At 49.5% G+C, this 24,311-nt stretch overlaps 2 protein-coding genes and 1 pseudogene across 3 annotated transcripts in view; 2 read left to right on the forward strand and 1 right to left on the reverse strand.

Annotated features, from left to right (window-relative positions):
- LOC121111076 (protein MANBAL-like) overlaps positions 1-24,311 on the reverse strand; it is a 614,289-nt gene that overhangs the window by 526,085 nt on the left and 63,893 nt on the right. The gene's annotated exons all lie outside the window — the stretch shown is intronic.
- On the forward strand, positions 4,003-13,979 carry LOC107049565 (annotated as a pseudogene).
- LOC107056520 overlaps positions 14,799-24,311 on the forward strand; it is a 60,043-nt gene continuing 50,530 nt past the window's right edge. The window contains exon 1 of the mRNA XM_040702951.2: positions 14,799-15,084. Coding sequence (XP_040558885.1) covers positions 14,799-15,084 — 286 coding nt within the window. The remainder of the gene's footprint in view (positions 15,085-24,311) is intronic.

Here is a 24,311-nt window from a genome sequence, read left to right on the forward strand (position 1 = left end):
AAGATGAAAAGAGCAACAGAGGAAAGGATCTGATACAGGCAAGACAGCAGAAGAGGAGATGAGCAGAAGAGAAGAGAGGATAAAGCTATGACAGATGCTGGGAAGGATAAGAGCAGAAAGAGAGAAGAACAGACACGGAAGAAACAAGAGCAGAAGAGGAAGAGAAGAAAAAGAGGATGAAGGTAAGAAAAACAAGCGGGTGGGAAGAAAAGCTGAAAAAAATGATGAGTGGATACAGATGAGACAGAAAAGCAGAAGCGGAGAGGAGCTTAAGAGCAGAAGAGAGAAAAGAGGTATGGCAGAAGTACAGGAGGTGGGAAGAGGGGAAAGATACAGGGAAATAATGAACAGCAGAAGAGTACAGATGCAGAAGATGAGATGATATAGGGAGCAAAGAAGAGCAGAAAAGGAGAGCGGTCAGAAGAAAGAAGTGAGGATACAGGGGAAAAAACAGGAGAAGGGGAACAGATGCAGAAGATAGATAAGTGAGAATACAGGGAATAAAGAAGAGCAGAGAGGAGAGCAGAGGCAGAAGAAATAGGAGTGAGGATACAGAGAAGAAAGAACAGGAGAAAAGGAGTGCAGATGCCGAAGAAAGAGGACTGAGGAGACACAGAAGAAAGAACAGTGGAAGAGGAGTGCAGACGCAGACGAAGGAAAAGTGAGGATGCGGGGAAGAAAGAATGGCACAATAGGAGCCGTCACGGGGAGAATTAATAGCCAGCTGAAGAGGAGCAAGGACAGAGGGAAGATGACCCAGCAGAAGAGGAGAGGATAATACTAAGGGAGAAGAACCTAAGAGTAGATGAGTCGCCACATCAGTGGGAAGAGGTAAAGCAGAAACGGGGAAACAGGAGTGAGGAGGAGAAAAGGAAAAGAGGAGTAATGGGCAGGGGAGGACTGCGAGGAGGGAACAGCAGAGCACAGAAGTGCAGAAGAAGGAAGAAGAGAAATAACGGCGCAGAGAAAAGGGAGAGAAGAGTATGGAAAAGAAATGAAGTAGAGGAGAGGAAGACAGCAGAGAAGTGAAGTTAGAAAAGACAGAAGAGGCAAAGGAGGGAAGGGGCATCAGGGAAGGGATTCCAAAGGTAGAAAGGAAGAGAAATAAAGACGACAGGAGTTCAACAGTAGGAGAACAGGACATGTAAGAAATGGGAAGGCGTGTGGAGAGAGCAGAGAGAGAAGGTGAGAACAAATTAAGTCACTAAGAAGAAAAAGGAATGGGAATAATTTTTAATCTCTATTAAAGCTGGATTCTGTTCAGGACACGCAGTTGGTGCTGTTCTGCTTCTTTCTTTCCTTGTTTTTTGCATTGCTTGTGTTCTTTTAGACAATTGAACAACTAAAAACATTCAGGAACATTTTCAGAGCTTTGTAATGTCTCCTTAATCTCAGCTGCACTGAAATACCTGACTGATGTCAAGTGAGGGTCACCTCCTTCAAGGCATCCTGCCTTGAAGGATCCACCTCTGTGTGTTTACCTTTTAAAAATTTACCTTTGTGAAGGAACAGAGATGATTCCATACTTGGCCAAGAATCCTCTTCTGCCATCCAGCACATCCATTTCCGAGCAGGACATCATCACTGCCTTGAACTTAATTTGCTATCTGATACCTTGGGATATAAACAAAGCCAAAACTGGAGGCCAAGCCCTACAGTACAGGAAAAAAAAAGGAACTCTAAGCTCTAACGTGCCTATGACTCTTCTGAGTCAGGGAGAAGCCAGGGAGAACAAAACTGGCTGAGCAGTCAGGAACCCAACAGTAAAGCCAAATCTATGCTGCTCAGCTGTGGGTGTGAACGCAGTAACGCGGTGAAATAGCAATGACTCCCTGTCACACGGCCAATTGTAATAAAAAGGAGGTTATTCCAGCACAAAGGAAAGGCAGGTTTTGGTGTTGAAAAGCACAACATACGACAGGCAAAATGTGAGTACTTTCCATTTAGGGTGGTCCGTACCTGTTGTGGAGGAAGTCGTGGGGAAAGGAGGGGGAAATAGGCTCAAGAAAGCAGTAGGAATGCAGTTTAAAAGCATGTATCTGGTGCCCCCTTTTGGAAATGCTCCTCTTGAGAAGAGCAGCACAAATGCTCCGTGCTTTTGTGCGTCTCTGCAGTAGGGATTTTCCTTCTGGACTCACAGAACGTCTCATAATTATCGAAAATTGGAGTTCAGTTTAGTTTGCAATTTAACCAACTGTTTTCCATAAAACAGTTTTTGGCCATGCAATTTGTGAAAGGCAGCAGGTGGGAGACTTTCACCCATTATTTTAGGGGGAGGAGAGGAGCTGCTGTGTTTGCGTGTTTGTTTTGCTTTGCTTTGCTTTAGGGAACTAAATTGAATGACAACGTTTAAGGCTCACTCTGTATTTTGTTATAGGATGGTGCCCTCTTAGGCTTAAACTACGATGGAATACTCTCCGACAATTCATATCTCTCTAACGCTGAAATACTATCTGGCAATATAATAGAAAGGCTATACGAATATGTCATCCCTGTGTCACGGGAATCATAAGCCCTGTGCATGTGCTACGTTTAGTACACCCTCCATCATTCTCGCAGCCATACATGGGGCTCTGGGCAGCAGTTTCTGTTGTTGGGGGTCCTGCTGCCACCTCGAGGTACTGAGCCAAACTGCCACCTTCTGTGTGAAACGGGAGGAAAAACACAATTCTGAACCCGCAGCACCTCAAAGTGCCTCCAAGAGCCCCCAGCTACTGCCCTGAGCCCTCCGGTTCTCCCTGCTGCCCCTTAAAAACCTCAGGAGTGCCAGCAGCACCTCGTGCCTTAGGATGCCCGGTGGATGTCACAAGGATGCACTCAACTCCTGCATCGTGACCATTGGCAAAAATAGCCAATGACACTGACCCAATGTGGGGGCTCAGAGGTGTCATACAGGGAAACCTGCTGTGCTGCAGCGTGTGCCCAGTGCCTCTGGTCCTGCTGCTGGGCACCGCTGGGTGCAGCCCGGCTCCGTCCTCTCTGCACCTCCCTGCAGGGGCTGATGGCCGTGCCTGGGATCCCCCTGAGCCTCCTCTTCTGCAGGCCAAGCCGCCCCAGCTCTCCCAGAATCCTACCCCAACCATTTCCCACGCAGCGCTGAGGAGGGGAGGGGATGTGGGGGGGAAGGATGGGGCTGGTGGTTGCAGTCCTATGACGCTGCCATTGGTGCTGCCCCGTCCTTACCCAGAGGTGGGCACAGGGAAAGGGGGGGTTGGAGTGGGAGGGTCTTTGGAGCTGCAGAACATTTAATCATTTCACATAAAGAGCAATAAGCAGAGAAATGTCCATATTCCCAACCAGTTTCCATCCTAACAATCGCTCCCCCCTCACAGCTCCCCTCCTCGGGGCCAACACGAAGCGGCTCCGTGTCGGCTTCACGCAGCTCCGGGAGCTCCGCACGGGGACAGACCGGGATAAGGAAAACGGGAGTTGGGGACTCCACCTGCGGGGCAGGAGCTCAGCACGCGCTGCTGCCGATTTGAGCCAAGCAAGAACCGAAGGCGCCCGCCTGACTCTCTGCCAGGCTTGAACACGTCTCGACCCGCGGGATCAGTCCCTCTCTTTCGGGGCTGCTCGGCTCAGCCAGGAGCTGCTCCCGGAGGCCGGGCGGGTCCCGCTGCTTGTGGTCAGCCGCCGCTTCTCACAGCCCAGCAGTGCCCCACTGCAATGATGGAGGACGGCTCAGTTCCCTCTCCGGAGGACAGACTGGATTCTGATGGGGGACGGACGGGGCCGACGGCGGTGCCCCTGCGCCGCCCTCCCCTGACCGTCCGGCATCCCCGAGGCACGGGGCAGGTGGCGGCGGCGACGTGGGGCGGCGGAGCACCGCTTTCGCCACACGGAACCCCGCAGCTCCACCATCGCGCCGGCGCCATCATGGAGGCTCCGGGTCCGCGGCTGCCCCTCCTGCTCCGCGCTCCCATTGGTCGGTCCGCCGAGGGGGGCGGGCACTCCGCGTGGGGGCCTTTCCCTCCGTCGTCGCACCGTCGTTGCGTCATCACTGCGCGCGTCCCGGATGGCCCCAGCCTGGCTGTCCGCGGTGCTGCCTGCCGCCATGCGCCTGCTTCGCTTCCACGGCCCCAGGGCGGCCGGGCCCCGGCTGGGGCTGGAGGAGGAGGGGGAGGAGAAGAAGGATGAGGAGAAGGAGAAGGAGAAGGAGAAGGAGAAGGAGAAGGAGAAGGAGAAAGAAGGAGAGGAGAAGGAGGGCGGGGATGTGGTGGACCTCAGCGAGGCCGAGCCCGCCCTGCCCCGCTCCATGCGGGCCTTCCTGGAGAGCGGCGAGCTGTCGGCTGCCTGCAGGTGGAGGAGCGGGGTCTCTGGGCGGGTGGCTGGGGCCCGGCGATGGCGCTGGGGAACTTGCTGACCATGAGGGGCTCCGTGGGCACCTTGACGTCCTGCTCCAGGCAGCGGTCGCGGTACTTCAGCCCCACGCAGATCACCTTCTCGGGGTCGTCGATGGGCACCAACAGCCGCACTCACGCGGTGCCCTGGGTTTTTCTTCCCTTCCTTGTTTGTGCGTGATGCTTTTGTAGGAACTTCATAGGTGTTCAGGAAGTGCAAACTCTTCTGAGATATGAGTTGTTTTCAAGAGAGCCCCATTGCATCCATTCCACTTGGGCTGTTTTGTTCCCTCCTGAGGCTGAAAGGGACTTCAGAACCCTACATAGAACTTGCTGCTGCTCCAGCATGGAAAGCAGAGATCGTGAAGTGTGACTGCCATTGGGGCAGGGGGGAGAGGAGCTAAGACATTCATCTGCCAGCATGAAGTAGCAGGTCTTGAAAATGGTAGCGGCTGTGGTAGGCCAATTGGCAGGACCGTCAGCAGTGAAAATGAATTACTTCTGTGGGACGGTCCTGATTCAGCTGACAATGCTGCAGGAATCATACAGCCTTCGTGCAGCACATGAGGAGCTTGTTGTTGCAAAGCAGGTGCTTTGCATCACTCTGACGTTCTGCCATGGACTCTTCTTCCTAGTTTTTGATGTATATGGAGGCATTGCTAAGGAGGACATAACAGGCAGCATTAAATCCGAGGCGTCAGGAGACCTGGAAGATGCTTTGCTGGCTGTGGGTGAGTGCTCTGCTTTTAAACCTTGTCTACAAAGTAATGAAATGATGAGAGGTGCTGTGAGTTCCCTTGATTGGCTGTTACATAATTTCAGACATGGTTTGTCTTTGGTTACGGGCACAAAGCCAGGCTGGGTGGGACCTGGAGCACCCTGGTGTAGAGGGAGGTGTCCCTGGCAATTGCAGGGGGTTAGAACAAGATGATCCTAGGTGTCCCTTCCAACCCAAACCATTCTATGATTCTATGCTTTACAGACCCAATTGGGTGAGAAGGTGTTGTGCTTTATAGTACAGCGTGCTTGGCCAAAGGATGCTTTGGCAGCAGAGGTTTGCTGTCAGGAGGCATGGAAGCCTTCCCGCAAATACTGCTGTGCACCAGGCACAGAGACGTCAGCTCCCAGCGTGTCACTGACTGTGGATGCCTGCACTGCACCTGCTGTTTGCTAGCCTGGAGTTGCATCTTGACAGAAGAAACAGCTGCACCGTGAAAGTGCTGCACAGCGATGTGGAAAACCTCCTGCTTTTCTGACCTTAATTCTCTTGTTCTTGTCTCTCCTTACAGTAAAGTGTGTGTGAAACAAGCCTGCGTACTTTGCTGAAAGACTGTATAAATCCATGAAGGTAAACAGATTGTGGAGTAAGATTGCTCGCTTCTTTCTCGCATTTTCATGCTCAAATCAGCAGCATCATGGCAATCATGAGACAGGAGCTGCAGCCAGTCAGGAAACTGGCTTTTCTAGGAAAGCTCAGGCTTTTCTGCACATCGGGGCAATAGTCATACTCAGGAGCAGGCTGCTAATGGATTGCTCCATTAATGCAGAAATGCTCTAACTAGGAACAGCTCCTGCACAAGACCGGGCACTGAGACCTTTGTGTCTGTCGGTGATTCTCCAGAAGGTTCTGTGTTAGCTGTACGTGGTTGCTTTGCTTCCTAGGGCCTGGGAACAGATGGCAACACTCTGATCAGAGTGGTGGTGTTCCGCTTCAAGATAGATATACTGGATATCGGAAGAGAGCTCCTGACTATGTATGGGAAGTCTCTCTACTCCTTCATTAAGGTAAACTTGTTGATCTTAGACACAAAAAGTGGGATTTGCTGTGTGCTTTTAAGGGGATGATCCCCCCTTGACACCTGTTGGGTATTTTAGAGTGGCTGAGATTAGGCAGACATTACAAAGACATACTGAAAATGTTCCTGAATCTTCTTAAATTGTCTAGAAGAATACAAGCACTGCAAAAGAATTCTGTGTCTTAAGAAGAATTCTGCTTCAGTAGAACTTAAAAATTATTCATATTCCTTTTTTTTTTTTTTCCTTTCTCAGTAAGTCAGTTTGCTCTGGCCTTCTCTCTTCCTCTCTTCTACTTTCTGTTTTTCTGCACTCTTCTCCCTTTTCTCTGCACCATTCCTTCCCTTCTTCCTGCATCTGCCCTTCCCTCTTCTGCTGTTCCCTCTGTTCTCCTCGCCCTCTCTTTCTTTCCCTTGCCATTTTTAGATCAGCTCTCCTTACGCGTATCCTCTCTTCTGTTTTGCCCTCTTTCTTCCCCCCCTCTCATTCATCACTCTTCTGTTCTTCCCAGTTACAAGCTCCTCTTCCCTTTTTCCTTTGTTCTGCTCGATCTTTTCTCTCCTCTCCTTCTCTGCTCTCCTCTTTATTGTCCCTGCTCCTCTCTCTGTCCCCCACTTTTCCCTTCTTTCTTCTCATTTATTCACCTTTGTATTCCCAGGGAGACTGCTCAGGAGACTACAGGAACGTTCTGCTGAAGCTCTGTGGCAGTGAGGATTGAAGGATTCCTGGGGTTTGTCCCGCGTTATGGGAAGGAGGGGATCATAAGGATTTCTCTCAGGTTTTTGTTTGTTTGTTTGTTTGTTTGTTTCTCTCATTAATTGCTATGAGTAGTGATTTTGATTAATTAATTCTCTGGTTGGGTAATGGCAGTTCCGTTTTACCCTAGTAAAAAAAAGCCTTGTTTTACTAGCTTTAACCAAATCTATTTTGGCTTTGTTATTTCCTTGCAAGCTGTCCTTCTTTTCTGCATTTACCAGTAAATCCTGTCAAATGAAGCAAATTTGGATGCAGAATGTAGGAATTTGCAGAGGGAGGAATTAACTTTGTCATTATATGGAGAGAATGCAGCCTGGCTTCAGCTTTTGGAAGATAATGAAACCCCTCCAAAAGAACCCATCTGAAGTACAATCAATGTTGATGTCATAGTGGTCTTTTCCAACCTAAATGATTCTAGGGTCACCAAATCCAACCCCAACCCATTCCCACCATGCCCACTAACCACGTCCATCAGTGGTGCACCTCCATGGTCCTTGCAAAGCTCTAACTTGACAACTTGCTCTCTGAGTGTGGAGCACAAACAGCCATGCTGCACTTCGTGTGTATGTTGCCTGTAGTTCTGGAGTTGGGAAAGCTGCCCCAGTGACTGCAGAAGGAACTTCAGCTGCGCTATCATAGAATCGTAGAATGGCCTGGGTTGGAAAGGACCATAACGATCATCGAGTTTCAACCCCCTGTTATGTGCAGGGTCGCCAACCAGCAGACCAGGCTGCCTAGAGCCACATCCAGCCTGGCCTTGAATGCCTCCAGGGATGGGGCATCCACAACCTCCTTGGGCAACCTGTTCCAGTGTGTCACCACCCTCTGGGTGAAAAACTTCTTCCTGATATCCAACCTAAACCTCGCCTGTCTCAGTTTAAAACCATTCCCCCTTGTCCTATCACTATCCACCCTTGTAAACAGCTGTTCCCCCCCCCTGTTTATGTGCTCACTTCAAGTACTGGAAGGCCACAATGAGGTCTCCCCGGAGCCATCTCTTCTCCAAACTAAGTAAGCCTAGTTCTCTCAACTTTTCTTCATAAGAGAGGTGCTCCAGCCCTCTGATCATCTCAGTGGCCCTCCTCTGGACCTGCTCCAAGAGCTCCACATCCTTCCTGTGCTGGGGGCCCCAGGCCTGGTCTCAGTACTTCCAGATGGGGCCTCACAAGAGCTGAGTAGAGGGGCACAATCACCTCCCTCTCCCTGCTGGCCACCCCTTTTTTAATGCAGCCCAGAACACAGTTCCACCGTTACAGTGGGACAGAAACCACTCCCCACACCCTCACCTAGAGGCTTGTGGTCCTGGCGGATGTGGGAAGCCTGACCACCCGTGAAGACTGAGGCAAAGCGCTCATTGAGTACCTCAGCATTTTCTATGTCTGGGGAAGCCAGCTCCCCATTGCCTTTCATCAGAGGGGGAGCACTCTCCTTGGCCTGTCTCTTCCTGCCTATGTACCTGTAGAACCCCTTCTTGTTATCTTTCACATCCCTTGACAAGTTCAGCTCCATCTGCTCCTTGGCTTTCGTAATCCTGTCTCTACACACACGGACAACAGCCCTGTACTCCTCCCAGGATACACAACCCTGCTTCCACCTTCTGTACAGTTCCCCCTTTTCTCTCAGTTTAAGCTGCAGGTCCTTACACAGCCACGACCGTCACCTGCCTCCCCTGCTTGACTTCTGCTGGATGATGGAGAGCCATTGTGCTCTCAGAAGGGTGTCCTTCAAGAGCTGCCATCTCTGTTCTGTACCCATGCCCTTAAGGACCGTTTCCCAGCGGGTCCCATCCAGCAGTTCCTTGAGCAGCCGGAAGTTTGCTCTCCTAAAGCACAGGGTCCTAGCTCTGCTTTTTGCCAGGCCCGCATTCTTCACGATCACAAATTCTACCAAGGCCTGGTCACTGCAGCCCAGGCTGCCTCCAGTCTTAACCTCTCTAATGCTCTCCTCTTCATTAATGAGCACCCAGTCCAGTAAGGCTTCACCTCGGGTTGGTCCATCTATTACCCGGACCAGGAAGCTGTCCTCAACAGACTCCAGGAATCTCCCGAATTGTCTGCCACCCGCCATGCCACTATCCCAGCAGATATCTGGGTGGTTGAAATCCCCCATCAGGACAAGAGCCCGCGAGCGCGACACCTCCTGCAGCTGAAGCAAGAAGGCCTTGTCCACAGCCTCCTCCTGATCTGATGGCCTGTAGCAGACCCCAGCCACTAGATGCCCTTTGCTGGACCGATCCTTGATTTTCACCCACAAGCTCTCGACCTGATCGTGGCTGTTCCTCAGACACAGTTCTTCACAATCTATCCACTTCCTAACATAGAGAGCAACTCCGGTCACCCCTCATACCCTGTCTATCCCTTCTGAAAAGCCTGTAGTCCTCAATCAGGAGATTCCAATTGTGGGATTTATCCCACCATGTTTCCATGATAGCAATTAGATCATACTTTCCCAATTGCACCACGGCTTCTAGCTCCTCCTGTTTATTTCCCATGCTGTGTGCATTGGTATAGAGGCACTTCAGCTTGGCTATTGGCCTCATTGCCTTATCAGAGGAGCCCTCCCTAATACCTCCAGGGCAAGACTGGGCTTTTCCCTTACCACCTCCCAAGGTGAAAGCATTCCTGTGGTCTTCTCTGTCACCCAGTACATCCCCTTCCCCCACCATCTCTAGTTTAAAGCCCTGCTAACCAGCCCAGCCAACTTGTTCCCAAGAATATTTGTAGCCCTTCTAGTCAGTCAGCTCCCATTCGCTGTCAGCATTCCCCCTTTCTCAAGGCTGCGTCCCAAGCCTGGTTACAGGTCAGCCTCATAGTCTTGGTCTGTCTGCCTTGACTGGTGGGAGTGTAAATCATCAGGTTTGTGTGTCAAGCCTTTGCTCTCAATTAATTGCTGCCATTGGAACGGCACCTATTAAAGCATGACCTGTCCATAAAGCGTGTCGTCAGCACTGCCTGATGCCTCATCCTAAGCTGCCTTGTTATGGGGTCACATACCAAATGTGCCAGCACCGTCTGCTGGGACTCCTGGATAACACTGCTGTTAGAAACTCTGCTTTTGGTTGGTGCCTTTGTGTGATGTGAAATTCCCTACCAACCTCTGAAATAGAGCTTTCTCCTAAGCCCTACGCTCCTGTCTGCTAAGCTGTGCGTTCTTATCACTGCAGAGTGTGGTTCTTGTTTGCTTTTGCAGGTGTTTGTAACTGTTGGAGAATAACGCTCTGAAGGCATCACAGACTGCCTGCTTGTCTCTGCAGTGCTCGGGGCTGTTCTGAGCTGCAGGCTCGCTGCAGCCCCGTGGCATAGCCTTGCATCTGGTGACGGACTGAAGCTGGAGAATCCTGGCAGCAGAGGACGCTCCTGCCCCACAGAAGGGCTCACAGCTCCACCGCAGCTCCACCGACCTCAGTGCTGGTGAGGAGGCTGAGATGCCTCCAAGTGATGAATGCAGTCCACCCAACCTTACACCTCGTGTGGTTCACTGTGCGAGGCGACCAGGAAGAAAGGTGGGCACAGGTAATCCTGCATCAAAAGCAACTGCAGAGCTCTCAGGCTGGTAGTCCAGGGTGTGGGGGCCCAGGTGGTGCTGTGGGACAGGTGTGAAAGGAGGGCACTGGTGGTGCGTGCCAGTCCTTGGCTGCAGGACTGGTGCTGGTGGCAGGGCCTTGGGTTTGTGTCTGCAGGACCTATTTGCAGATTGGTGTCTGCTTGGAAGGGATGGGACCCACCTCCCTAAGGGAGGTGAGGATATTTTCATCAGTAGGATGGCAGCTTCACAAGGGAGGCTTTAACCTAAGAATGGTGAGGGCTTTTGATCACAGGGATGGGGTGATGTGAGGAAGAGGGACCAGAAAATCAGCACTTGCAGGGTTGCAAGGAAATGCCTGAAGGCACTGCTATGGGGAGATCCCCCAAAGCTCCAGAGGAGGTTGTGGTGGGTAACGGGGGGAGGCTGCTTGGATTTGTGCAGAGGGAGAGCCGGAGAGAGAAATAGATGGACAGAGGGATCAACAGAGGAGAGAACTGTTGGTTGGATGGATGGATGGATGGATGGACGGACGGACGGACGGACGGATGGATGGATGGATGGATGGATGGATGGAAAAACGGATTGAAGGATCATTGGATGGACGGAACGATTGTTGGATGAAAGGGTGGATGTAAATACAGGTGGGTGGAGAGATCAACAGGAAAATATGATTTCTGCCTCAAAGACCAGTGTGCCCCCAGGCCCCACTCCCTCCATGGGAACCAGTGGGGGTGGCCCTGGGGGTACAGAACCCACGTCCCATTGGCTGGAGCCACTCTCTTGGCTGCTACAGAACCCAGAACCTTTGGAGGAGGCTCAGTTCCATGGCTCTGGCATGGGGAGTGCTGGATCCCTGGATCCTCTGTCCATTTGGGATGGGGTGATGGGGTCTGTGGTTCAGGATGGATCTTGGGTATGGTGGTCTGTTGCCCCCTTTTAGTGGGATGTGGGGTGAGAGAAGTCCTTGCCGTATGGGTCCCCTTCTTACAGGAGGGATTGGGCTCTATGGAGTAGAATGGGTCAGTGAGGTCCGTTGCCCACCTACCAGGTTTACGGGGTCCAGTGGGGCAGGGAGGGGTCCCAAACCCCTCAGTTGGATGCCCTGTTTAAGGTGGGAAGGAAGATAATGAGGTAAAGCGGGGCAGAGGGAGGGCCTCCTCCTTGCCCCTCCCCTTCATTGCTGTGATGTCAGTGGGGTAACAGCAGTTCTCAGGGTAACTGTCCCAACCCCAAACCATCCTAGACTCCTCTCTGATCAGCTGTGAAGATGGTGCCTTGTGGCCTTGTTCCCATCTGGGATGGATCGTTCTACAATGCTGTGTGTCCCATTGGGCCAAAAGTACTTACTGGTTTGGTGCTGAAATCCAACTCCATCCCTCACCAGCTGTATTCCCAAGGAATCCTCCTTCCCCATCCTCCCCAAGCTCCCAACTTCTATCTCCAACTGATGTGCAGAAATCAAACTCTATAACCACAGAGTAGTTATAAAGCAGGTATGTTTAATCAGCGCTGCACACACGCTGGATGCAGAGGGGGTATTCCCACCTAGCCTGCATACCGGAGGGCAAGCAAGGCACATACTTAAAGAACAAGCTGCTTACATATGCATTAGGATAAGGATAGGATAAGGGGGAATATGTGGAGTCATTCATGCATCTACTTACAAGTTGGGTCATCCCATTATGTGCTCCAAATACAAGGTTGAATTTTGGTCCTAAAATAATAGTGCTGTTAGCAGCAGCTTCCTCACCTGCCCCTAAGCAAATGGGCTCCCTCTGACCGCTTTTATGTTTGTGCTGAGCAGGTCAATTTAGTGACGGGACCCCAAGCATGGTACGTCCATCCCTGCCTTTGGTAGTCATGTGCAGATCCAGCAGTCAGAGAAGTTTGAAGTCTTAGCACAGTTACTAATTACACTGTAAAAGGAGCTCTCTTCCCAGGCCAGAACACCTCCCGCGTCCATTGAGATAAAGCAAATTAGTAACCAGCTCATCTTGTCTCGATGAGTTTAACTTTTGACGGTGCACTTTCCTTGGCAGACCAAGTAGTTCCCCGGCATCTTGGAATAACCTCCTGCAACAATACTTACCTCACATGCCTTATTAGTCCTACGAGGGAATGCCTCCAGCCACCCTAAAAAGCTATCAGGACCAACATACAGCAATATGCCCCCCCGCCCCCCCCGCCTTTTCTTGGGAGTTCTGAGAAATCAATTTGCCATTGTTGCCCTGGCAGGTTCCCTTTCCCAGTAGGCCCACTTGTACCCTGTTCCTGGTACTAGGATTGTACTTGGTAGTCTCTGTTCCCGCAGTATGTTTTCTTATCTTCCCTTAGAACCAATTTCCATACAATACTAACGGGCACAACAATGTGTCCATCTGGGCGTGAACCCATCTGTCAGCTTGCTCTCTTCCCTTCTAAACCACTAATTAGATTCCTATCCTCCGTAGGATATTTTACAGGTTCTGACTCAGGTTCCGAGATTTTAAGTTTACCGTCTGGAATTAAAGCCTTCTTCAACTGCCTGTTCTGCCACCTGATCCGCCATCTTATCTCCAGTTTCCCGTACAGTGCTACCTTTCTGATGTCCTTTACAGAGTATAATAGCCATGCTCTTTGGTAGGCGTACATCATACTGAATGTTTTCCTTGTGTGTGAGCAATCCTTGCTCTTTCCAGATGGCACTATGAGCGTGTTCCACCCCAAAAGCATGTTTAGCATCTGACCATGTATTTAAGGCTCTTGTCAAGGCAGTTATTGCAGCCTTCTGAGCCAAGTCCCCACAGGCAATGGTTGTTCGATTACCTGGTCAGTAGCAGTTACTGCATATCCTGCCTTACGGTTGCCTTGTCTCACAACACTGCTTCTGTCGGATGAACCCAGGAATCCTCAGCACTGTCCAATGGTTCCTCCTGTAGGTCTGGCCGACTGGCACAGTCAGTCTCCAAGCAGTCGCACGCTGCCGGTTTGGAGGTAGCTCTGTGTTGGTGTTAGAAGCATGGAATGGCCTGGGTTGAGAAGGACCTCAAAGATCGTCCAGTTCCAACCCCCTGCTATGTGCAGGGTCACCAACCGACGGACCAGGCTGCCCAGAGCCTTGTCTTGAAGAAGATTGTTTTTAGGAGAACAAAAACTTTGGATCACCTTTCAAATACAGAGAAAAAAATAACGCTGTATTATTTTTTTGTTTTATTTTCCTGTTGTTATGATCAGGTAAAGAGACAGACATATCACATCTCAGAAATGGCTTTACTTCAGTGGCCTTAAATGGTCCCTCTGTGATCATTATTTTCTTATTGAATCGCTGTCAGACACAGCTGGTGGATTTTTGGACGTGCAGTTTGGAGTTCCTGGCTAAAATGAACCACATGAATACGGATTACGGATATTCTTATCTCAGCACGCTTTTGAGATGGAGCATTCAAATTACAAGACCTTCAGTCTGCTGTTTTAATCTGACCCAGAAGGAAAACTTCACTACAGTTCGTTTCCTTGATTCCCGTGCAATTTTATTTTGGAACTGAAGCTCAATCGGATTTAAACAACTTTTTTGAAAGTCTGTAATGAAAGTTGCATTTTTGCTTACACGTAGCCGCTTTGACCCACGGTGAATGGAAGTCATAAAGCAGGGTATAAAGGGAGTTTCTAAATTGCCTGTTGTTGAGGCCATTGAAGGCAACAGGAGAGTTCAGAATGTGACCTTTGAGAGCAAATTTGCCTCTGCTTCTTACTGAATTTTGTGTTGCGTTTTTCTGTATATATATTTTTTTGACTCAGAAATACAAATTATAATGAAGGTGAGGCACTTCACAATACATTTGGCTTCAGCATTGCTGAATATACATTTGTATATGTATATATATATGTATATATATATGTATATATATATGTATGTATATATGTATATATGCATTGTACAGCAAAACATTTCAGAATCTGCAGAACGTTGCTAATAACTGCAGTGGAACAGGGAGGAATAGTGAAAACAGATTTCTGCTTTGAATGCTTTCAAATTTAATAATTAATGCATTTTATTTTTACTTGTATAGGATTATCATGAACTCTAGATAGGTAGTTACATTTGAAAATGCTAAGTGAGATAGCAAAACTGAATCATAAACACAGGAAACAGATTCTGCACTCATTTGCTTGCATTTCTGTCCTGCTGGCATGCTCTTTGTACTTTCTACCATTTCAGAATCACAGGAGCTAAAATAGCCTGAAAAAGAAGAGTCCAAATCCTTGCCTTTGGAAGGCCCAGTTCGTTACCCAACTCCTGAGCAAAGAAAAAGAATAAAGGCTTCAGTCACCACACATACTCACACTGGGAGGTGGGAGTGGGAGGGAGGTGGGAGGTGAAAGGAGGGATGGATAGGGGGAGGGATGGAGAACGAGGAAGGAGGGAGGGACACGCACCGGGCCACGTGCTTGGCTCACAAAGGTGACACCATCCTCCTTGTCGCAGACTTCAGCCTCAGCGTGACTGTCAGCCCTGTGGACACGCTGGCTGTCACTGTGCCCACCGTCTGCCACAACATCACCTGCAGCCTCTGTGGAACTTCAATGGCCGTCTCCACACCGACCGCCTCATCCAGAGCAGCACTGCCACGGGTCACCGCCTCAGTCCCGGTCCCAGGTGTCCCCTGTGCCGGCAATCCCCCAGCAGTGAGTGAGTGGGCAGTGGACACAACCTGGGCTTCTCGCCGGGCCCTGCACGGGTGGTGGCAGTGTTCCAGGGGCACCGCCTCCGGTCCCACCCATCCCTCTCCAAAAACGAGCTGATGCTGTTCTCCTTCCTGGTTTGCGCGGCTGTGTACGGACTGTGCGACTGCCCGAGGGGAACCTTCCAACCTACTGCCTGAACTGAACTGAACTGAACTTCGGTGTCACGAGCGCGGCTGCAGATATGCAGTAACCGGACTGAAACTGCAACTATCGGAAGACCCACATGCAGAACAAACCGTACAGTGCACAGAATTCAGTGCACTTCATCACTGCAGTGATGAAGGAACTCGGCAACGGGGCCGCTGTTGTGTTTTGGTAACAGTGAGGAGGCACCAGCAACGAGCTGTGGATTGGCTGCCCCCCCTGCGCTGCACTGTGCATTCACGCGCTGGCCACGCGTAGAGTGCGTGATCCGGCTCAGGGCATACAGACATGTCAGGAGGGCAGCAGGGTGAGGTAACTCAGGCAGAGGACACCGCTGCCTCCATGGGGATGCCCGCAAGGCCCTGAGCCAACCAGTCCCTCCCCTTACAGCCAATCCGAGCTGTGCTGGCTGATGGTCCTTTTGGGACCTCTTGGCGGATCGGTAGCTGTGCACTGCAGTGCTTAAACGCTCGCTTTGGCCGACTGTGTGTGTGAGCGTGTGTTCTGTGCAGTGCCTCATCCCCGCGTCCCAACACCCCGACGCAGCGGTGCTCCGTGCCGTCCTGCAGGCTGCTGTGCAGCGCGCAGTGCTGCAGAGCTGTACTTCCCGGCCCTGTGCTCTCCAGCAGTCTCGTGTGAGTTCTGCCTCCCACAGAAAACTCTTCTGGGGCAGTGCTGGTGCACCCCTGTGCACGCACACGCGTGTGAAAAAGCAAGCACTGACATGCACACACCCCTGTACGTGCACACGCACGTGTATCCACACACCTGCACACACCCACAGGCAAACACGTGCACACATGTGCAAGAACACCTTTGCTGACATCCATGAGCACACATACATCTACATGCATGTACACACGTGTGCAAAATGACACATCCATGTTCAAGCACAGCGATCTGTACGCACACATTTCAAGCCTACCTTTGCACACACATGCACATCCTTTGCACTCCTGTGTGCAAACAGCCACATACGTGCATGAACACGTGCGGTTCAACCCTGTGGCGTATTTGTGGTCAAGCTGTGCGACCCTGCCCTTGCACAAACCCATGTGCAGACATTGCAACCGCATCCCTCTGCACATAGCTGTGCAAGCCCATATTTGCACACACATATGAACACACACCCACATGGGCCACCTTTGCACGCTCACTCGCAAACAGCACCTTGCATGCCTCCATTTGCATGCAGACGTGCAAGCACAGCCTTGCACACGCATATGAATGCGCATGTGTGCAGAACCATACACACAAGTGCAAAGGTGTACTCCCACACGTACCTGTGCAGTCACACACATGCAAGCACATCCTTGCACACCCGTGTGCACACACCACCCGTACGCATGCAAATGTATGCAAAACCATGCAGCCATGTGCAAAGACCCCGATGCTCCTAACCATGATTATGCAGACATACATGTAAATGCAGACACGTGTGCAACGCAACCCTTTTGCACACTCACATGCAAATACCATCCTGGAAACATCTAGCTGCGTGTGCACGTGTGCAGCCCCACCTCTTTGCACACCCCTGAGCACGCACACATGCAAGTCCCTCCTTGCACACAAACACGTGCATGCACACACTTGTGTAACCCCATCCATTTGCATAGCACTGTGCACACGTACATGTATGCAACCTTCTGTCTACCTCCATGCACAGACACCCATGTGCACCAGCCAGACCCCTTTGCACACCCTCGTTTGCTTTCACAAGCATATGCAACCCCATTCCTTTGCACATGCATGGGCAAATATCTTGAAGAAGACATCCGATTACACATGCACGTGTGCAACCCCACACTTTTGAGCTCCCCTGGGCAAACACACACATGTGCCACCTTGTTCACACACTTCCCACATGCTCATACGCACCTGCGCACTCCCACCCCTTTGCACAACCGTGCACACACACGTCTAAATCGACCCTTGCACACACCCACGTGCACGCACACACCTGCAAGCCCGTCCTTGCCCAAAACCACTTCTATGCACACACTTGTGCATCCCCACCCCTTTGCACACCCCTGCGTACAGGCACGCGTGCAACCCTTCCTTGCACTCACGACTTGCGTGCACAAACCTGTACCACCCCGCCCTTGCGCACGTCACCCACATGTGCAACACCCCAACACTTTGCACAGCCCTGTGAATGCACGCACCTGCGCAACCCCACCAGTTTGTTAACCCTTGCACACACACGTGTGCAACTCCATCCTTATACTCTCCATGTGCTTACTCACAGCTGTGTAACCCCTCCCCTTGTGCACCCACGTGTACACAAAACATGTGCAACCCCACCCTTGCGCACACCCACACACACACACACACGTGCCTGCCTGCCTTGGCTGGCTGGACGGTTGGCATCGCAGCACCTGCCTGCCTTGGCTGGCTGTCTGTCTGTCTGTCCCAGGGTACGTTTGGATCCGACAGTCAGGATGCCTCAGGAGCAGAGGCAAGAAAACCACGCACCCAGAGCAGAACACAGAGGTAGGAATTTCATTCAACAGCCTCACACGGATACACAAACAAACACCTAATGTAGACAACCCCGTGAGAGACAGCAAACTGCCCAAAGGAAAGAAAGGACCACAGCAGCAGTGGATGCGATGGGCAATGCCAGCACAACGGCCCCTGCTGCAAAGGGCACGTTTTCCTCTCTCCTGCTTTGATTCTCCCCAGGGTCTGCAGCGTTTGTTCCACTGAACGCCGTCCCCGTCTCGTCCACTGTGTCATACAAAGCCAAAGTGGAACACCTGCAAGCAAAACAAATCTTTGCACAAACAAGATGAACAACCAGGTCAGCTCTCTCCACAAAACAAGCTCTCCATGGCTACAGCTAAAATATCAATTCCCCTAAAAATGGCAAAATTCTTTCTTCCATCCCAGGATCAGTCATCAGTCAGAGGCATGCACACACTCCTACAGAGTAAAATTTCAGATTTGCGTTCATGAAATATGTTGCAATCCATTAATGTATAATTATTAGCATTATTTGGCTCATTTCATTCCTCATTTCACAATTTTTTTTGTTATTTTTAAAAAACCCTTCCAATCCCTAACCTCCTCCGCCCTTTGCCTTCCTCCACAGAGATGCTTGCTTCTGGCCAGCACCCCTGCCCGGTGCCTAGCCCACACACCTCATCTCTTGGGGAGATAGCAAGGTGGCCTGTAGCTACCCACACCTCCTCCCGGGCATGGCTTCTCAGCTTTGCTTCAAGCCCAGAACCCAAAGGAGCTCCTCTTAACCTTTTGGCCCACATTCTTCTCCTCCCGCGCAGCTCCTGTGGCAAGCAGGGGCACAGCTCTGGACAGATTCCTCCATTCCTGCAAGGTTGCTTTTTGTCATTCTTTGCCTTCTTTTGCTTTGCTCTCTTTTGCTGTGCTATGCCTAGCTTTCCTACTTGCTTGCTCTGTATTTACATGCATTGCTTTTTACTTGTTATTCTCTTTTTTCCTCTGTTTCATTATTTCCCTTCAACCCTCCCCTTCCCTCACCCTACCTCCAATTTTTCCTTCCCACCCTCTCCCCCCCCCCGTCCACCCACGCCCCCACTTACTCACCCCCCTCTCCACCCCTCCTCCCTCCCCCCTCTTGCCCCCCTCACCCCCCTCTAGCCCCACCCGCTTTCCCCACTGCTCCTCCCCCTCTCCCCCCACTCCTTCACTTCCCCTCCCCTCCCCTCTCTTTTCTCCCTTCCACTACCATTCCCCCTTGCTTTAAAGGGAAACTTACCTTTCCTGCCCTTCACTGACTTCTTGATTCTCGTGGCTTTGGCTGCTATTTTGCTTGCTTTGCTCTGCTGTGCTATGCACTGCTTTCTCTGTATTTCTTGCCATCCACTCCTTCCTTCGAGTTATTCTTTACTTTTTGACTTGGCTTTTTTCTTCTTTTCTCTTTACCTTTCTTCTCTTGTCATTATTCGTTTTTCCTTTTGTTTTTCTTTTTTCATCTACTGTTTTTTCTTTTCTTTTTTCTTTTTTTCATATTTTTCTGTCCTCTTTTTTATTTCTATTTTCTTTTTTTCTTTTCTCTTTTCTTTATCTTTTTTCTTTTTTATCTTTTCTCTTTTTTCTCTTTTTTGTTCATGTTCTTTTTTTCTTTTCTCTTTTTTCTCTTTTTTCATTTCTTTCTCTTTTTACTCTTTTTTGTTCATTTTTTCTTTTTTCTTTTCTCTTTTTCTCTTTTTTTTCATTTTTTTCTCTTTTTACTCTTTTTTGTTCATTTTTTTTCTTTTTTCTTTTCATTTTTTCTCTTTTTCCTTATTTTTCTTTCTTTTTTTCTCTTTTTTTTCATATTTTTTGTTCTTATTTTTTCTTTTCTTTTTTCATCATAGGTTTGCCTTCAGCCCTCCCCTCAGCCCTTCCCTCCGCTCTGCTCTTCACCCATCCCCTCCCCATCCCCATCCCTTCTTTCTCCCTTACCCCCCCCTTTCCCCTTGCCTTTGCCTCCCATTACCTTGCCTGCCCTTCACTTACCTTCTCCTCACTTCCTGCTTCTTGATGCTCTGGGCTTTTGCTGCTACTCACGCCAAACCTCAACACTTGCCTACTCTGCTTGCTGCTCTGCCAAGTTGCTCTCTACTCTGCTCGCAGCTTCACGCCTACTGCCTGCCCTTCTCTATCCCCTTCTCGTGCCCTTCAGGCTTTTCCTCCCCTTGCTGAGCAGGCCATGCCCGGTAGCTACCCTTGAACCTCCTCCGCCCTTTGCCTTCCTCCACAGAGATGCTTGCTTCTGGCCAGCAACTCCTGCCCGGTGCCTAGCCCACACACCTCATCTCTTGGGGAGATAGCAAGGTGGCCTGTAGCTACCCACGACCTCCTACCCGGCATGGCTTCTCAGCTTTGCTTCAAGCCCAGAACCCAAAGGAGCTCCTCTTACCTTTTGGCCCACGTTCTTCTCCTCCCGCGCAGCTCCTGTGGCAAGCAGGGGCACAGCTCTGGACAGATTCCTCCATTCCTGCAAGGTTGCTTTTTGTCATTCTTTGCCTTCTTTTGCTTTGCTCTCTTTTGCTGTGCTATGCCTAGCTTTCCTACTTGCTTGCTCTGTATTTACATGCATTGCTTTTTACTTGTTATTCTCTTTTTTCCTCTGTTTCATTATTTTCCCTTCAACCCTCCCCCTTCCCTCACCCTACCTCCAATTTTTCCTTCCCACCCTCTCCCCCCCCCGTCCACCCACGCCCCCACTTACTCCCCCCCCTCTCCACCCCTCCTCCCTCCCCCCTCTTGCCCCCCTCACCCCCCTCTAGCCCCACCGCTTTCCCCACTGCTCCTCCCCTCTCCCCCACTCCTTCACTTCCCCTCCCCTCCCCTCTCTTTTCTCCCTTCCACTACCATTCCCCCTTGCTTTAAGGGAAACTTACCTTTCCTGCTCTTCACTGACTTCTTGATTCTCGTGGCTTTGGCTGCTATTTTGCCTTGCTTTGCTCTGCTGTGCTATGCACTGCTTTCTCTGTATTTCTTGCCATCCACTCCTTCCTTCGAGTTATTCTTTACTTTTTGACTTGGCTTTTTTCTTCTTTTCTCTTTACCTTTCTTCTCTTCTCATTATTCGTTTTTCCTTTTGTTTTTCTTTTTTCATCTACTGTTTTTTTCTTTTCTTTTTTTCTTTTTTTCATATTTTCTGTCCTCTTTTTTATTTCTATTTTCTTTTTTTCTTTTCTCTTTCTTTATCTTTTTTCTTTTTTATCTTTTCTCTTTTTTCTCTTTTTTGTTCATGTTCTTTTTTTCTTTTCTCTTTTTTCTCTTTTTTTTCATTTCTTTCTCTTTTTACTCTTTTTTGTTCATTTTTTCTTTTCTCTTTTTTCTCTTTTTTTTCATTTTTTTCTCTTTTTACTCTTTTTTGTTCATTTTTTTCTTTTTTCTTTTCATTTTTTCTCTTTTTCTTATTTTTCTTTTCTTTTTTTCTCTTTTTTTCATATTTTTTGTTCTTATTTTTTCTTTTCTTTTTTCATCATAGGTTTGCCTTCAGCCCTCCCCTCAGCCCTTCCCTCCGCTCTGCTCTTCACCCATCCCCTCCCCATCCCCATCCCTTCTTTCTCCCTTAACCCCCCCCTTTCCCCTTGCCTTTGCCTCCCATTACTTGCCTGCCCTTCACTTACCTTCTCCTCACTTCCTGCTTCTTGATGCTCTGGGCTTTGGCTGCTACTCACGCCAAACCTCAACACTTGCCTACTCTGCTTGCTGCTCTGCCAAGTTGCTCTCTACTCTGCTCGCAGCTTCACGCCTACTGCCTGCCCTTCTCTATCCCCTTCTCGTGCCCTTCAGGCTTTTCCTCCCCTTGCTGAGCAAGGCCATGCCGGTAGCTACCCTTGAACCTCCTCCGCCCTTTGCCTTCCTCCACAGAGATGCTTGCTTCTGGCCAGCACTCCTGCCCGGATGCCTAGCCCACACACCTCATCTCTTGGGGAGATAGCAAGGTGGCCTGTAGCTACCCACACCTCCTCCCGGGCATGGCTTCTCAGCTTTGCTTCAAGCCCAGAACCCAAAGGAGCTCCTCTTACCTTTTGGCCCACGTTCTTCTCCTCCCGCGCAGCTCCTGTGGCAAGCAGGGGCACAGCTCTGGACAGATTCCTCATTCCTGCAAGGTTGCTTTTGTCATTCTTTGCCTTCTTTTGCTTTGCTCTCTTTTGCTGTGCTATGCCTAGCTTTCCTACTTGCTTGCTCTGTATTTACATGCATTGCTTTTACTTGTTATTCTCTTTTTTCCTCTGTTTCATTATTTTCCCTTCAACCCTCCCCTTCCCTCACCCTACCTCCAATTTTTCCTTCCCACCTCTCCCCCCCCCCCGTCCACCCACGCCCCCACTTACTCACCCCCCTCTCCACCCCTCCTCCCTCCCCCCTCTTGCCCCCCTCACCCCCCTCTAGCCCCACCGCTTTCCCCACTGCTCCTCCCCCTCTCCCCCACTCCTTCACTTCCCCTCCCCTCCCCTCTCTTTTCTCCCTTCCACTACCATTCCCCCTTGCTTTAAGGGAAACTTACCTTTCCTGCCCTTCACTGACTTCTTGATTCTCGTGGCTTTGGCTGCTATTTTGCCTTGCTTTGCTCTGCTGTGCTATGCACTGCTTTCTCTGTATTTCTTGCCATCCACTCCTTCCTTCGAGTTATTCTTTACTTTTGACTTGGCTTTTTTCTTCTTTTCTCTTTACCTTTCTTCTCTTGTCATTATTCGTTTTTTCCTTTTGTTTTTTCTTTTTTCATCTACTGTTTTTTCTTTTCTTTTTTTCTTTTTTCATATTTTTCTGTCCTCTTTTTTATTTCTATTTTCTTTTTTTCTTTTCTCTTTTCTTTATCTTTTTTCTTTTTTTATCTTTTCTCTTTTTTCTCTTTTTTGTTCATGTTCTTTTTTTCTTTTCTCTTTTTCTCTTTTTTTCATTTCTTTCTCTTTTTACTCTTTTTTGTTCATTTTTTCTTTTTCTTTTCTCTTTTTTCTCTTTTTTTTCAATTTTTTTCTCTTTTACTCTTTTTTGTTCATTTTTTTCTTTTTTTCTTTTCATTTTTTCTCTTTTTCTTATTTTTCTTTTCTTTTTTTCTCTTTTTTTCATATTTTTTGTTCTTATTTTTTCTTTTCTTTTTCATCATAGGTTTGCCTTCAGCCCTCCCCTCAGCCCTTCCCTCCGCTCTGCTCTTCACCCATCCCCTCCCCATCCCCATCCCTTCTTTCTCCCTTACCCCACCCCTTTCCCCTTGCCTTTGCCTCCCATTACCTTGCCTGCCCTTCACTTACCTTCTCCTCACTTCCTGCTTCTTGATGCTCTGGGCTTTGGCTGCTACTCACGCCAAACCTCAACACTTGCTTTCTCTGCTTGCTGCTCTGCCAAGTTGCTCTCTACTCTGCTCGCAGCTTCACGCCTACTGCCTGCCCTTCTCTATCCCCTTCTCGTGCCCTTCAGGCTTTTCCTCCCCTTGCTGAGCAAGGCCATGCCCGGTAGCTACCCTTGAACCTCCTCCGCCCTTTGCCTTCCTCCACAGAGATGCTTGCTTCTGGCCAGCACTCCTGCCCGGTGCCTAGCCCACACACCTCATCTCTTGGGGAGATAGCAAGGTGGCCTGTAGCTACCCACACCTCCTCCCGGGCATGGCTTCTCAGCTTTGCTTCAAGCCCAGAACCCAAAGGAGCTCCTCTTACCTTTTGGCCCACGTTCTTCTCCTCCCGCGCAGCTCCTGTGGCAAGCAGGGGCACAGCTCTGGACAGATTCCTCCATTCCTGCAAGGTTGCTTTTTGTCATTCTTTGCCTTCTTTGCTTTGCTCTCTTTTGCTGTGCTATGCCTAGCTTTCCTACTTGCTTGCTCTGTATTTACATGCATTGCTTTTTACTTGTTATTCTCTTTTTCCTCTGTTTCATTATTTTCCCTTCAACCCTCCCCTTCCCTCACCCTACCTCCAATTTTTCCTTCCCACCCTCTCCCCCCCCCCCCCCGTCCACCCACGCCCCCACTTACTCACCCCTCTCATCCACCCCTCCTCCCTCCCCCCTCTGTGCCCCCTCTCACCCCCCTCTAGCCCCACCGCTTTCCCCACTGCTCCTCCCCCTCTCCCCCACTCCTTCACTTCCCCTCCCCTCCCCTCTCTCTTTTCTCCCTTCCACTACCATTCCCCCTTGCTTTAGGGAAACTTACCTTTCCTGCTCTTCACTGACTTCTTGATTCTCGTGGCTTTGGCTGCTATTTTGCCTTGCTTTGCTCTGCTGTGCTATGCACTGCTTTCTCTGTATTTCTTGCCATCCACTCCTTCCTTCAGTTATTCTTTACTTTTTTGACTTGGCTTTTTTTCTTCTTTTCTCTTTACCTTTCTTCTCTTGTCATTATTCTTTTTTCCTTTTGTTTTTTCTTTTCATCTACTGTTTTTTTTATTTTCTTTTTTATCTTTTTTTCATATTTTTTCTGTCCTCTTTTTTTATTTCTATTTTCTTTTTTTCTTTTCTCTTTTCTTTATCTTTTTTTCTTTTTTATCTTTTTCTCTTTTTTTCTCTTTTTGTTCATTTTCTTTTTTTCTTTTTCATCTTTTTTCTCTTTTT

This window comes from Gallus gallus, chromosome 6, assembly GCF_016699485.2.
Source record: "Gallus gallus isolate bGalGal1 chromosome 6, bGalGal1.mat.broiler.GRCg7b, whole genome shotgun sequence".
NCBI classification, from domain to species: Eukaryota; Metazoa; Chordata; class Aves; order Galliformes; family Phasianidae; genus Gallus; species Gallus gallus.